The 16,159-nt window shown below is 42.4% G+C and overlaps 1 protein-coding gene across 2 annotated transcripts in view; it reads left to right on the forward strand.

Moving 5' to 3' along the window:
• The first annotated feature begins 37 nt into the window (after positions 1 to 37).
• The window catches only part of 4933417A18Rik (RIKEN cDNA 4933417A18 gene), a 31,814-nt gene continuing 15,692 nt past the window's right edge, over positions 38 to 16,159 (forward strand). Inside the window, exons 1-2 of one of the 2 annotated variants that reach the window (XM_011244329.1) lie at positions 38 to 344; positions 8,078 to 8,276. In XM_011244329.1, coding sequence (XP_011242631.1) covers positions 170 to 344; positions 8,078 to 8,276 — 374 coding nt within the window. In that variant the 5' untranslated portion in view covers positions 38 to 169. The remainder of the gene's footprint in view (positions 345 to 8,077; positions 8,277 to 16,159) is intronic. The other variant, NM_025750.3, reaches the window with a different exon arrangement.

The following is a 16,159-nucleotide window of genomic DNA, read 5'->3' on the forward strand; positions in this document are numbered from 1 at the left end:
GTTCCAGGCCAATACCTGGGCCATTGTGACACTCAGAATGCAAAGGAGACCAGAAAGCAGGTTCCACCATCTCCTCATGGAGATGGTAGCGAGCTGAGCCGAAGAAGACTTGCATGGCAAGTCTCTAGGTTTCACTTTATCTGCTGCCTTTGTAACTTAGAAGACCATCATGGACGTGGACATAGACCCTGAACAACTCTTTACTGAAAAAATGCCAAAAAATTATGCCCAGCCTGACGTCTTGAATCACACATTTGACCTTCTCTCGAACCTTCACAAGTTGCTCCCCAATCACTTGGTGGAAGTGCTTCATTCCTACAGAAGCGAAGAGGACAAAAACAAATGTATGTAGGGAGAGTGCTTACATTTATATTTGCATGGTGATGTGAACCCTCCTCTTCTAGATGTGGGTACTAACTTCTTGACATTACAGGTGCCCTCAGTTCATGAGACGCTTGCCACATTATGGCTTGAGAAGCCTATGTTCTCAAAGTGGCCTGTGGACTTTGCCCATGAGTTGAGGTCATTTTTTTTTTCCTTTACATCATCTTTCATGAGCCAACATAAAATGCCATTCATCTCTAGGCAAAGCGCACCCATGGAAAGATGGAAATCCATACAGCCACGTACAGATGTACTCAAGTTACAACTTAAGATGAGGGTTTGAGTTTGAGATTGGTAGGGAGAGGTTTCAAGGTGTGGATCAGATTACACAATGACTTTAAACTGTTGGGGCAAAATTGGTCGCTTGTATTCAAGCGAATCTCTACTTCCTAATCCAGGGTGTGGTGGATGAATCCATATATCCAGTTTACATTGCACATTATATAAAGAACACACAGATTTATTTTAAAGCAGTTTGAGTAAAATAGCTGCGTGGACAGGCAATTCACAGGATGAGCTGCAGGTATCCAGAAAGTGGGTAAATAAATCCAGGAGTATTAGTGGTGACATAGGCTCAATTAGAAGCGACCAGACATGATAGGAAATGAGTGCTCACTGAATAGCATGCTGGCTCAGGCACCTTAGAGTCGACCTGAGGGCTTTATTAAATTTCAAGTGTACGTTAGCTTAAGTAAACTGAGCTTGGCAGAGAGAAGCAGAAGGTCATTTTCTTCTTTCTAAGCTCTCCCTTTCTTCCCACTTTTTTTGTTAGTTCTTTGAGAATTCCATACAATGTATTATTTTGATCATATTAACACTGCCCCCCAACTCCTTCCAGACCCATTCTGCCCCTGCCTCAGCTTTTCCTTTTGATCCATTCAATTTTGTTGCTTCCTTTAGGTGAAATTACAGGTAAATTTCTTAGCTTGGGGGAGGGTCATACTGATAATGAAATACCAGTTCTAATACAAGCTCTCTAAATTCATTCACGGCATGTTTAAGTTCTTTCTGCTTCCCTCTGCTCTGGTGTACTGAGACTTCGAAGCCAAGGGAAGGCGTGGTGATGTGCTGAGTTTTTCTCTTTCTGTGTCACCTTTTCCTTCAGTGGCTTCTGTACTATTGACAAGAGTGTGGGAGCAAGGAAAGGAAGGGGAGAGACTGAAAAGCCTCTTTCCTGGCAGTAAAACACCAGGTCATGACCCCAACACCCCTATTCTCTGGCAGAGGAACTTAGCAAGCTTTTCTCTCAAGCACCACATGGGATCCTTGCTGAAGGCCTCTCCTCTTCTCACTCTCTGCCCAATATTTCCCTTTTCCTACCCATCTAGGCCAGGTTCTGTACCAACATTCCACTCTCAGGGATAGTTCATAAACAACAGAAACTTGTTTCTTCCATTCTGGAGTTCTGGAAGGTATAAGGTCAAAGCAGACCCAGTGTCTTTTGAGGGCTTTCTGACTCATGGACAACAATCCCTTTCATTTCTTTCTTGCCCCATGAGGAGAGCGGCAAAGGCTCTCAGGTCTGTTTATGAGGGCACTGATTCTGAGTTGTCTTCCTTCATGACCGCCTCATCTTCAAAACGCTCTACCTCCAACTCCCACCTTCTTGGATGGAGGTAGTAAATATTTTAAAATGAGTTCTTTTTTTAAAAGATTTATTTATTTTTACTTTCTGTGTATGAGCGTTTTGCCTTTGTGTATGTAAGTACACGGTGTGTGTGTGTGTGTGCATGATACCTGCAGAGATTGGAAGAGGGCAGTCAGTCCCTAGGTACTGGAGTTGTGAACTGCCTTGTAGGGGATGGGAATTCAACCAGGGTCCTCTCTAAGAGCAGCAAATGTTCTTAACCACTGAACCATCATTCTGGCACCAAGATAGGAATTTGGAAAGAAATGCATATACAAATAATAGCACCACCATTCTCCAGCTTTTGTACAGAACTCTTCCATCCTATTTCAAGTGAGATTTCCTTAATCTGTACCAAATACCTCTTGAGATCCTACTCAGTGTGGCTCAAAACCATTAGTTTCCAAGGCATTAATTAAGATTGTGGAAAATCCCAACTCTTGCTCCCTATACCTCCAGATGTATGTGTGTGTGTGTGTGTGTGTGTGTGTGTATGTGTACGTTATATAAATTTATGTGTTATATACAATATAAAAGTATGTATACATATATATGTATACTTAATACAAGTGACTTCCAACATTGCCCTATTTGTTCTATGGCTAGAGAGCAGCTGTGGTACCAGCCAGTGACCACTGCATGCTTCCCAGTGTTAAGAGGTGAATTGTGTCAAAAGATACACTGCAGTCTTACCTCTAGCAACCCATATGGTAGCCACATTTGGGAATACTATCTCCAAGGGAATGAGTATAATTTATTATGTTTAGGCGAGCATCTTGTGAGAAGATACATACAGGAGGAAGGGTGGCTAGGGGACAAGAGAGGCAGGGATGGAAAGTGATGCCAGGGAGTCCCAAGGATTTCTGTGACCATCTGGAAAATGTCAGGAACTAGGATAAGGCAAAGAAAGCTGCCCCCAACAGAGGCTCCAGGGGGAGCATGGGCCTGTCGATCCCCTCCAGCCATGAGATAAATTTGTTGTTTTAGTCCATCCATTTGCGTCTATTTGAGGTACTATTACAACAGTGTTAGAAAATTAATAAAGCAGGTATTATAAAGACACAGGGCCTAACTCAGCTGGTTAGTGTCTTTGTTTGTTTTTATCTGTTTGTTTGCTTGTTTGTTTTTCAAGATCTCTTAAAGTCCGGGTTCTGGGAAGAAAAATAACATAGTGTGTGGAACCACATTGAATCTGTATCTAAGAAAACCCTCAGTGTCTTAGAGAATGTTTTAGTTAAACATATAAACCATGTACGTATAGGCATTTTATGTGCAGAGGGAACCCTGGTGTCCACTAGACTTCACAGATGTTTAGACCATAACATAAAATGTCACAAATCAGCCATCTCTCACTGTGACAATATACCTGGCAGACACACCTAAAAGAAAGACAGGCTTGGTTTAGAGGGTCACTTGAGTATTATGACTGTGGAGACAAGTGACACAGCTCACCAGGAAGCAGAAAGCACAACAGAAAGTTGACAATAATGTGTCCCGCAAAGACCTGCCCATGATGACTTCCTCCAGCCTGAGTCCACTCCCCAGTGTCTCGAGTCACTCAAAATAGTACCACCATCTGAAGTCAAGCGTTCAAACTATCCACCTATGGAGTACTTTGTATCTTCAGACTATGCCACCGATGCCACAGAAAAATCCAGAACTTCTTACATATGCCTGTCCTTCACATTAGCAATTCCTCCTTCCATTTACACACACACACACACACACACACACACACACACACACACACACACACACACCTGCCTTGTACAGAGTGTGGCAAAGGATTGTTTATAGTGGTGAGGAACTCAACAGCCAAAAGTCATTCAGTGGCATAAAGAGTAAATGATTAGATCAATCTGGTGGACTCCTGTTATAAAGATGGTTGGTCAGCTGGCTTTTTATCAGAGATACCTAACAAATACCTGAGATAAAGCAACTTCAAGGTTCATAGCTTCAAGAGATTTCACTTCATAGTTGGCTCCATTGAGTTTGGACCTGTATTGAGGAAGAACTTCATGGTGAGAAGCTTTCCTTTTTTAACTATTTATTTATTTATTTATTTTAATATATTCGTGCTCTGTCTGTATGTACACCTGCATGCCAGAAGAGGGTATAAGATCCCTTTATAGATGGTCCTGAGACACCATGTAGTTGCTGGGAATTGAACTCAGGACCTCTGGAAGAGCAGCCAGTCTTCTTAATTACTTGAGCCGTCTCATCAGTACTGAGACTCTTAAATAGAGCAAAACTGGTGACTGGGAAACAGAGATAGAAGTAAGAAGGAGCCAGAATCCTACTATCCACTTCAAGAGCACGCCCTCACTGATCTAACTCACTTTCCCTGTGCCCATCCCATGAGCTTCACTTCCAAACAGCACCACAGGCTGGGAAACCAAGTCTTTAGTATATGGACTTTTGGAGAACATTTAAGATTCGATTCATAAAATGGCTTGACATTCAAATACCTAGAAGACACAGTGTATTAATGGACATGTTGCAAAAGGAGACATATAGTATGATTCATATGTTTGTGTTTATATGCAAAGACAACTATGCATTTGAATATACAAATATATGTGTGACTGCCTAAAAAATACAGGCAAAAGGCATCACCCAACAGAGGACAGGATGAGGGACTGTAGACGTTTCAGAATGGTTTAACTTGATTCCAATGGGACTCTTCTCATGTATTATTTCTGCTATGCAAACACAACATTAAAACTGAAGATGCAGTACGTGATTGAGGTCGGAGAAGCAGGTTTGAATTTTGGAGAGATTCTGCTTACCCGATGCTTCTTCTTCTCACCACAGATGGGGATTAACGATAACACTAGTACTTCTTGCCCATAGTGCTCCTGGGTAGCAGTTAGAAGCCTTGTTTTAGAAGTGTCCAACTGGAGTAACTGTCCTATAGTGGAAATCCCATTTAAAGAGACACATGAAGGTCAGGGACTGTCGGTAAAGGGTTTGCTGCCCAAGCAGAAGGCCCTGAGTTTGGATCCTCATCATTCAGACTGAAAACAAAAACAAAACAAAACTGAGCGTAGTGGTGTCAGTAGCCCAATCCATGAAGCTCCCAGGCAACCCATCCTAGCTGAATCAATGCAGTGACTCCTGCATTGGCTCAGGTCTGATGAGGATGGTTTGGCCCACCACAGAGACTGTGTGCATAGGAACAAGTGAATGAGTACATCTCAAACCACAGCAGAGATGAGAGGAGAAGACCAGGGTTCTACTGTCTCCTTCAAGGACACATTTCAATGACCTAAGTATCTCCCCTAGACCCTATTCCTTAAAGAATAGGTCCTCCCAAGAGCATCTCCATAGAGACCAACTCTCTATACACTGACACTTAGGGCATACTCATTCAAACTGTTGTAGTATGCAAGAAAAAGAATTTTATAAACAATCCACTTGAGGCAAAAGACTACCACCATCCCCAACAACAAAACAGGTGCAAGTCAGTACCTGAGCTCAATGAACTCAACTGAGTATAAAGCTCAATTTTGACATTCTGGCAAGTGAAGCAAAGAGCTAGAAGGCAGGTAGCTCCTGGGTAGGCAGATCAACAGGGAGAGGAGGACAATCCGTGTCCTTTTCAGTTAATATCTAGGACATCTGACTTCCTGATTCTGCCCCCTACTTTTCCCAAGAAGACAGGGAAGCGCTTCTATGGCAGGAACCAGTTAGACCATGCTAGCCCAAATTAGCCACTTGTGAGGGAGAAAAGAAAATCACTCCACTCCCAAATGTATAAATCCTGCCCCTCTGAGCAGATTCTGGTATCCCTTCTCCTTAGAGAGGAATCTAGCTCTTTGTTCTCTCTCTCTCTCTCTCTCTCTCTCTCTCTCTCTCTCTGTCTCTCTCTCATTCTTCCCTTTCCATCTCTCCCTCCTCTCTATCACTCTATCACCACCTCCCTCTGTGTGTGTTGTGTGTAGGGGTGGAGTCAGGTCATGGGAGGGCTGTTCCTGGTTAGTGAGATAAGTAAATGACCACCAAGGGCAGTAATTAGAGACGGTTTCATCATGATTCACAGTTCGATTATTGAGCCAATTTTGGGATAGGTTTGAGACCCTTGGGGTGGACCTATTCATTGTCATATGTCATTTAGTTAAATTAGCAAGCAATGGTCCTTTTGAGAAGATTCTTGGTGTTTTAGGGTCTCCCTTCATTTTCATGCTATAGGAAGAACCATCAGCTGTTTATTCTGAAATGATGGGCATCTGAGCTAATTTTGAACTATTGCATCTACCCTGAACCTCTGTGTGGCCATTCCAGCAATAAGTGGATGACCTATGTCCTGCCTTCTAATACACCCAGATGGGTTGTAGAGCTACTTGCTTTTTGTAAATGGGTTGTGGAGCAGCTTGCTTTTTGTTCTTAAATTGTTATCAATTGATGAAGATTTAAGAAGTCTGTATGATCATATACTTCAGGTAACCTATGTCACAAATAAATACTGTGTAGTTCAACTTGCTGGCTTTTCCTTCCTTTTGCTCCCTTTTCTTTCCTTCTTCCCTCCCTCTCAGCTTTGTTTGCAATTCTCAGTCACTTGTTGAGGCAAGAATGTCTCATTGTAGGAAAGGTATTGTTCCATTCAGGTACTAATTTCATGACTTGGAGCAGAAAAGAAATTTTGTTAGGGGCCAGTTGGCTCAATGAGACCCAGTCAATGAATGTGACATGAATGTAGAATGCGATGAACAGGTCTGAATTAAGAGTGATTAAAAGCAAGATTAAGGTGGCCTTGGTAAGAGTGAGTTTGGGAATGCAGAGTCCTGCCTTTGCCGGGTGTCATCTGCCAAATGTCTTTCTTTCTTCTGTCTGTATTTCAGTGTATCAATCCCACGGCCCGGAGAATGGGCTACTAGCCCCTCCTTGGTGTTTGGAGTATCTTCTCAAATCTTCAAGTGACGTTATAGATCCCCCTCTTACATGGAGTAAGAGCCTAAAAGGCAGCCTCCCAGTGAGCCTCAACATTGCTTTACTTGTCTGAGTCCAGTCTTACAGGGCAACCCCTGCCCTGCAAGAGCCAAACAAAGCGGGTTTGCTATTCACAAACAGGCAGGAAGGGACAACAGAAGCCATGATGCCTTGGGAGCTGGTTCCCCAGGCCAGAGAAGCTCCTCAGGGTCACTGAGGTATCGACTGTGTGTGTCCTTTTGGCTCCATGGTTGAGTGACTCAGGAAAGAAGCCTATCCTGGTTTTCAGACCCTGGGGTCATCTGAGTCATGGAGCTAGGACATGGAACAACATCATGCTTCCAACTAACTGAAAGATTGGCAGAGAACCTGAGTTGTCTAGCTAGCTCTCCTTTATCTTGACACCTTTTGAGCACTCCATCATTTCCTTGAGAACAAGTGAGAAGAGGAGAGGAGCTGAGCTGGTCCAAGATCACCTGGAGAAATAACCAGCAGCACGTACCTCTCACGGAGCTGCTGGCTGGCTGGCCAGAGAGGGTCGCCATTCTGTTTCTGATGGCAGGGTGTAAACTGCTGGAATCACCTCATCCTCTCAAGGTGGTCCCACCCACCGTTCTGGCATTCTGACTGCTACTCATCACTCAGAGAATTCCAGCAGTAGGAGACACAGGTTGTAATCCCAAGTCTCAATGATTGGGTCTCCAAATGCAGAATAGTTCTTAGGCAAAATAGCAGGAAAATGGTGTTCCAAATTAGGAGCAAGATGCACAATAATAATAATAACAATAATAATTGTATTATAACTTACTATTAGTTTACAAACTATACATAAGGAACCAACAACATTTACATGCTAGTGGTCCTAGCATACTTAATGCAGGCACTTATAGTCAACGCATCTCTTAGACTAAAATATAAGTAATATTGCTGGGATAAAGGGATGGCAGAGCTAAGAAGGAATTACTAAATTGCAAAAATACAGATGGAGGGTGTGCCCAACACACAGGAAGCCCTGAGTTCGTTCCATCCTCAGCAAGATGTGTGTGTTCCATGTACACACACAAACACATTTCAGAATCGTGTTATGCAGGGGTGGGAATAAACACTGAATTCTGTTAATACTTATTCTGCCACCAGGTGAGAAGCCTGAGTTCTCTGGTCTAGAAAAGATCTTAGCAAGACATCAGTTACCAAAAGAGATCAGTCTCTCCCCAAAGCCAAGCCTTATGCCCTCATGGAGAAGAAGGATAATCAACAATATCAGTGGAAACTGGAAGAAATGTCACCTGTGGCAGAAAAGCACCTATGAGCCGCCCATGGGCACCATCGTTGCCAGGTAGGCTTTTGAATATTTGTTGTGTGCTCATGTTTACAGAACACAGAATGGTCACAAGCAGAAACTCTTCATCTCCTTCACAAAAAGATTTAATGTGGTCTTTGCAGAACATGGAGGACATGGAACAGGCTTTCCCTTACAAAAGAGCACACTACCTTTTCTTTCACACCTGCCAAGTTACTGAAGACGCTCTCAGTGCAAGGGAACCCCTGGAAGTAGGTAGAATAGTGTGTTACCCTACCTACTGCCTTTTGCTCCAGTGAGCAGAGATCTGGAGGGCTGGAGGAGGATTGTTGGAGAGGGAGCCATTCTTATCAATGCTACCATGACCAAAGACTCTTGGCTTTATCCAGTCTGCCAGATTTTTACACTGGGAAAGGAAGAGCCACTGCAATGGTGGAACAAGATAGATTTAAGTGCTCTCAGGCCTGCATGGAAGCAGGTGGAAGTTAGAGACTTGCTGAGAGCTTTTGTAGTTAACGCAAGTGAGGAATAGCTGGCCTCAGGCTAGGAAAGAAAGGAGATGGTGTACTCCAAGTCTTATGCATTGGTTACTCAGCAAACTACCTTATTTGGTACATTTCTCTGCTCAAGCCAAACAGATGCCGTGTTTCTGCTCGCTGCTTTTATATCACTGACTATACTATCCAAGATGATACCTGTGCTTGGCACACCATGGACATTCAAAAGACTGTTCACAGGCTGCCAGAAGAAAAGCAGACTCCTCTCTGATCTTAAGATGAGAGCATACGGGGAGAGGGCTAGCTCATGAATTTGCCTATTCTAGAAGCGTCCTCTGGGCTCATCATCCTAGTTAACAAATGTACTTGTCCACTTGTCCCATCATGTCTCTGACTGGATTTAAAAATCTATAGATAGTGAGATTGTGTCTCCTAGTAACATCAAAAGCTATATCCATAAAGTCTCACCAATGTGACTGCCCAAATGTGAGCTGAACACTGGTGATACGAATGGACATGCCAAAGTAGACAGAGAAAAGCATACAAGGCTTCGCCCCTATACAAAGAAGCAAACCCCACAAATGATCAAAACAGTCTTCACTTTTACAGAGAGCAGATGCATGCTGGTCGAAGGAAATATGTGAAGATGGGTGTCCATGCTTGGATGCTGATATTTAAGCTATATTTTCATAGGTCATAGTACATTGTGAAGTAAACATGTCATGCCATGTGAAAACAACATAGCCTAAAGCAACCTTTTATGATGCTGACATTTGATTTAAAAGAGATCCCTCCGAACATGGTTACATAATCTTAATTTGAATATATTAAAATAATTTTTACCCTTGAAAGTCTCAGAATCACTTCACTGCCCTGACAATGCCATGGTTCTAATGACCACTTTGTTTTCTTTAGCAATGGATTTTTTGACATGATAATTTGATTAATTATATCATTTATCTCTTGTTTTTACTCCCTCCAAACCCTTCTACATACCCCCTCTACACTCTCCTTTAAGTTTCCAGCATCTTTTTTCACTAATGGTTATTGCATACATATGTGTATGCACATATATGTTCCTAAATGTAACCTAGTCCGTCGGTACAATGTTAATTATATGTATGCTTTCAGGACGGGCAATTTTACTTTGGACAAACAATTCTCCCACCCCCAGCTTTCCTCACTTGTCTATGTTTCTTTGTCTATGTTGCAGAGTGCTTGAGACTGAGTAACTTGAAAAGAAAATATCTCCATTTAGGCTCATGGTTCTAGGTGATAGAAAGTCCAAGATAGCCAGCGTAATGTAGAGTCTAGATTATAGAAAGTCCTTCCCTCTGGTGAGGGCATGGCACTGCTTTAAAACATGGCATTAGGAAGAGAAAGAGAAAGAAAATGGGGTATGCTTTCTTTGTAACAATCTTCTATTTGTATGTGTGTGTCTGTGTGTGAGTGTATGAGCATGTGTGTGTGCGCGCGTGCGTAGACCAGAGGCCAATGTCGGATGTCTTCCTCAATCACTCTCCAGCTTATTTTTGAGATAGAATTCACTAAGTTAGCTAGACTGGCTGTCGAGTGAGCCCAGGAACCAACCTGTCTCCATCTCTCCGCACTGTAATTATAGATGTCGCCACAGACAGCATTTATGTGGGTGCTGGGGATTGAATTTGGGTCTCTCCATTCTTGCTCAGCAAATACTTTATTCATGGAGACATCTTTACAACCTGTAATAAACTAATTTTGTACTATTAGGATGAGAGTTAACATACTCCTGTCAGATGGGCATTAATCCCTCTTATGAATGGCCTCACCCATATGGCATGGAGAATCAAAGTTCTACCTGACGACTTTGTAGGTAACACAGTTAAGTCATAACACACAGTGACGGTAGTCATAGGATCAAACCCTACCTCTAACAAAAATTCTTCCACTTTGCTATGTAAATAAAACAGCGGTTCCCAAAGCCATACCATGCTGAAAAACAGATTTTCCCAGCATCTAGAGTCACAGATGGTGGTATATTATCTCTGTTGGAGAACTTGGCAGGATGCCAGACCCCACTTTTTATAATATTGTAAATCCTTTCTGGAAACTGTATGTAAATTATAATTACTTGTAAACTGCATTTATTGGCTCAATATGTTATATTCGTGGGCTCTGGGGTTCAGTTTTCTTTTTCTTTTTAAAGGGCAACAAAGGAGTCTCGAATAGACAATGGCTGAATGATCCACATGGGAACTTTAGAATTTTAGATTCTAAAATATTTTTCATTAAAACAACACAGTTGTAACCGAGATTGGGGCCTGGTAGTAGGTAGTAGGATTGATTCTACTCCCCGTCTGTTGTCGACAGTTGGAGTCAAGCTTTTCATGGCACCAGCCCCAGAGAAGCAATGGGTACTCCATCCGTCTGAAGTAAAAACTTCTGGTTTCTTAGGAAAGTCAGTTATGTCAAATGATGTTTTGCTGGGGAACACAGGTGAAAGGATGTTTTGCTAAGCAAACACGCTGCATGATGTTAGAAGGAATATAAATATGACCCCACAGACAGTAGGAGTTCAAGCATTGATTCATTTTGTTCTGCCTTGCTATTGGTCGATGATGGTATGAACATGTATTGGTTCGCCTTATACTACATTGTTAAGCTTTGCTTGTGGTGATGTTACAGAGAGAAAAATCACCAAATAACTCCTCCAGAGATTCCTGTGGCTTCTTGCTGCTTCTGAGGACTCAGGGCAGTTGGTGAGCTTTGCAGTTTCTTCTGGATTGAACTGCCCTTGTTGGTTCATGTGTGGTGTCTTCTGAGTGGACTGGTCTGTAGCTGCTGATTTATGAGTGGTAATTGCTGAATAGACTGGAATGCTGCTGCTGATTTGTATTGGTGTTTTGCTAGAAGACTGGTGTGATGGTTTGTATATGCTCGGCCCAGGGAATAGGACTATTAGATGGTATGGCCTTGTTGGAGTGGGTGTGGCCTTGTTGGAGTAGGTGTGTCACTGTGGGTGTGGGCTTTAAGACCCTCATCCTAGCTGCCTGGAAGTAAGCATTCTGCTAGTAGCCTTCAGATGAAGATGTAGAACTCTCAACTCCTCTTGCACCATGTCTGCTTGGATGCTGCCATGTTCCTGCTTTGATGATAGTGGACTGAATCTCTGAATGTGTAAGCTAGCTCCAATTAAATGTTGGCCTTATAAGAGTATCCTTAGTCATGGTGTCTGTTCACAACAGTAAAACCCTAACTAATCAACTGGATGATTGATATCCTGATAATGAAGATTGGAGTTGCCCCCAAAGAACTATTTCTAAATAGGTCCACTTTGGCCTTGTCCTAAACTTTTCTTTTCAACTACCTTTGGTGAGTGATGAGCTAGAGGAGAGGTTTAATGCTTATAAAAGTAGGTTGAGAAAAATGTATGCCTACATCCATCTCTACCATATACATATACGTTTACCATGCTGTACTGTAAGAACGTGCTTGTTTGCTACTCCAGCCTAAGCTCCCACCTGGTTGGTGAGTAGGCATTCAAGACAATGTTCATGTTGCTTACTGCAGATGGATTCAAGACAAACAAACAAACAAAAAAATCTAAGTGATGACCTGCAGCCAGGTTATATGACCATTAAATATACAGGTCAGCTTGGCACAGTATATAGTACCAATGGTTTGTTTTAATGTGTGTCTATCTAGGTGTTGTTATAAAAGTATTACTCAGATGAGATTTGCATTCAAATAAGTGGTCATTGAGTAGAGGTTTTCCATAGTGTGGTAGGCTTATCATTCAGTCAGTTTAAAATAATAATAGAAAAGACTAAGATCCCATAAAGGGGTGAAATTCTAGCCTTTGGTTTCCAGACTGCAAGGTGAACTCCCATTGGATTTTCCAGCTTGCTTGACAAATGTGCAATTTGTCAGCCCCAATAATCTCCCAAACTAGTCCCATATATTATATGAATGAGTATTCTGTTCTCATTTATGGTCATTTGCTGCTAAACTCTAGAGATACATTCTGAAAAAATGCACTGGGTCACAAGCAATCAATCTCATTATTGTGCAAACACTGCAGTTAAACAAGCCTAGAATGTTTGTCAATCTCTGGATGTGGCCTCTTGATGCAAAGAAATAGTGAAAAATGAATTGAAGTCAGCATACAAGTGCCTCCTACACACTCATGTTTATCACAGAATGGTTCATAGTGGCCAGGTGTGCATCAGCAGATGGATGTGTGAAAAGTGTGTTGAACGTATAAAGTGGATTTCTACTCAATCATAAAGATTGAAATTATGTTGTTTGAGGGAAAGTGGATGGAACTGGAGATCATCATGTTAAGCAAAACAAGCCAGGTGCAAAGACACATGATTTTCATATTGTTCTATTTCTGTGATAAGATATTCCAGCCATAAACAACTTGGGGAGGGAAGGCTTTATTTGGCTTATACTTCCAGGATATTATCAATCATCAAGGAAGGGCAGGGCAGGAATTCAAGGCAGGAATCTGGAGACCAAGTTATAGAGAAATGCTGCTTGCTGTCTTGCTCTCCTGTTTGCTCCCTCTCAGGCTCCTGTTTAGCTACCATTCTTATACAGAACAGGACTGTCTGCCTCAGGAATGATGCTTCTCACAGTAACCTGCACCTTCCTACATCAATTAATAAGGCAACGATCCACAGACATGCCAATCTAAACATGGCAATTGAGGTTCTCTCTTCCAGGAGACTCTAGATTGTGTCAAGTTGACAATAAAACTAGCCAGCACGCATGTTTTCTTTTATATGGGAAATTGTCCAGGAGGAGACACACAAGTGAAAGGGGGACTATAATGGATATAAAAGACTCTAGGATGGGGAAGAAGAAGGGGAAATAAAAGAGGTGAACATTGTCAGGAGTGGTGTTGCACATCTTTAGTCACAGTACTTGGGAGACAGAGACAGGTGAGTCTCTGTGAGCTTAAGGTCAGCTTGGTCTACATAGCAAGTTCCAGGGAAGTCAGTGTTACATAGTGAGTGGCTGTCATAAAAAAAATAAAATAAAATAAAATAAAATAAACAGACAAAAAAAGGTGAACATGATGAAGGTGATCATATGCTCATATGAAAATACTACAAAAACACCCTTGGAAGGAGTTACAGAGACAAAGTTTGGAGCTGAGATGAAAGGATGGTCCATGTAGAGACTTCCATATCCAGGGATCCACCCCATAATCAGCATCCAAACGCTGACACCATTGCATATACTAGCAAGATTTTATCGAAAGGACCTAGATGTAGCTGTCTCTTGTGAGACTATGCCGGGGCCTAGCAAACACAGAAGTGGATGCTCACAGTCAGCTAATGGATGGATCACAGGGCTCCCAATGGAGGAGCTAGAGAAAGTAGCCAAGGAGCTAAAGGGATCTGCAACCCTATAGGTGGAACAACATTATGAACTAACCAGTACCCCGGAGCTCTTGACTCTAGCTGCATATGTATCAAAAGATGGCCTAGTCGGCCATCACTGGAAAGAGAGGCCCATTGGACACGCAAACTTTATATGCCCCAGTACAGGGGAATGCCAGGGCCAAAAAGGGGGAGTGAGTGGGTAGGGGATTGGGGGTGGGTGGGTATGGGGGACTTTTGGTATAGCATTGGAAATGTAAATGAGCTAAATACCTAATAAAAAATGAAAAAAAAAAAAAAGAAAATACTACAAGTAGATCATATGTAAGCACCTGTCCTAGTTAGGTTTCTACTACTTTGAAGAGACACTGTCTTAGTCAGGATTTCTATTCCTGCAAAAAACATCATGACCAAGAAGCAAGTTGGGGAGGAAAGGGATTATTCAGCTTACACTTCCACATTGATGTTCATCACTAAAGGAAGTCAGGACTGGAACTCACATAGAGCAGGAAGCAGGAGCTGATGCAGAGGCCATGGAGGGATGTTACTTACTGACTTGCTCCTCTGGATTGCTCAGCTTGCTTTCTTATAAAACCCTGGACTACCAGCTCAGGGATGGCACCACCCACAATGGGCTGAATCCCCCCCCCTCCAAATCACTAGCTGAGAACATGCCTTATAGCTGAGTCTCATGGAGGCATTTCCTCAACTGAGGCTCCTTTCTCTGTGATAACTCCAGCCTGTGTCAAGTTGACACACAAAACCGGCCAGTACAGACACTATGACAAGGCAACTCATTTAAAGGCAAACATTTCATTGGGGCTACCTTACAGATTTGGAGGTTTAAGCCATTATCATCATAGCAGGAATCATGGCAGCTTCAGGGCAGACGTGGTGCTGGAGGAGCCAAGAGTTCTACAGCTTGATCCAAAGGCAGCTAGGAGCAGACTGGCTCTTCTGTCCTGGGTGGAGCTTTAAGCATAAGACCTCAAGGGCCACTTCCACAGTGACACATTTCCTTCAACAAGGCCACACCTATTCTAATGAGGACACACCTGATTATGCATAGGCATTGGATAGTAAATAGATTCTCTCTATAAATTCACTTGAAGATATAGTTTTGACTTGCTACATAAGCAACTAAAACTAATTTATGCTAGACCAGCTTGTCCATTCTATGTAACTAAATACATTGGAAGTACATTTGAAAAGAAACTAAGTTAGATTGATGTTAAGGGAGGAGAAACCTATTCCATTGTTTAGAGAGAAGTGTATATGTAGCCTAAAGCAGGTAGAGGTCCACGGTTGCTGGATGCATTTTTCAGAGAGGGTGTGTGTGTGCAGTGTTTGTGGAAAAGGAGTGGGTCTTCCAAGTGCATGATTAGAAGAAGGGGGTTGGGTTGGAGATGACTCAGTGGCTAAGAGCTGGAAATGCTCTTGCTGAGGACTCTGCTTTAGTTCCCAGCACACACATGTTATAATCATCTATAATTTCAGTTCCAGGGAATCCAATACCCTCTTTGAACATCTCAATCATACACATGGGAAAACCACTCATACATATAAAATAAAATAAGTATATCTTTAAAAAGAAGAAGAGGAGGAGGAAGAGGAGCTGTCTATAACCCAGTTCAGGCAGAGTCCCAGACTATTAAACTATCCCTTTAGCTTGCCTGTGCACAGTCAAACTGACCCTGCTCAAACCTCAAAAGACTACTTGAGTTGTCACCTCAGGAGTGGGGCCCAGATCCTGCTGTTTTTAGAATGTTCTCTTGGTGAAGCCAGGAATGATAGCCATTGAACCCCTTCTAAGTCAGGAAGTAAGACACCAAAGCCATCTTGTTGTGATGTGTAGGGTTTGCCATTGTCAGCATTTCAAGAACAATCACATAGTATTAGGCAGTTGCCAGCTGTTGGACTGCTGAGAAAGCAGGTCCTGGAAGAGCATTGCTTGTCTGCTCTCAAAGTCTCTGATGATAGTAAAAGGATCCTGCAAGAGGGAAAAATAATCCAGGAAAGAAACTTAGACATGGAGCTCCGACCCTAAGAAAAT

This window comes from Mus musculus, chromosome 13 (assembly GCF_000001635.26).
Source record: "Mus musculus strain C57BL/6J chromosome 13, GRCm38.p6 C57BL/6J".
NCBI lineage: Eukaryota > Metazoa > Chordata > Mammalia > Rodentia > Muridae > Mus > Mus musculus.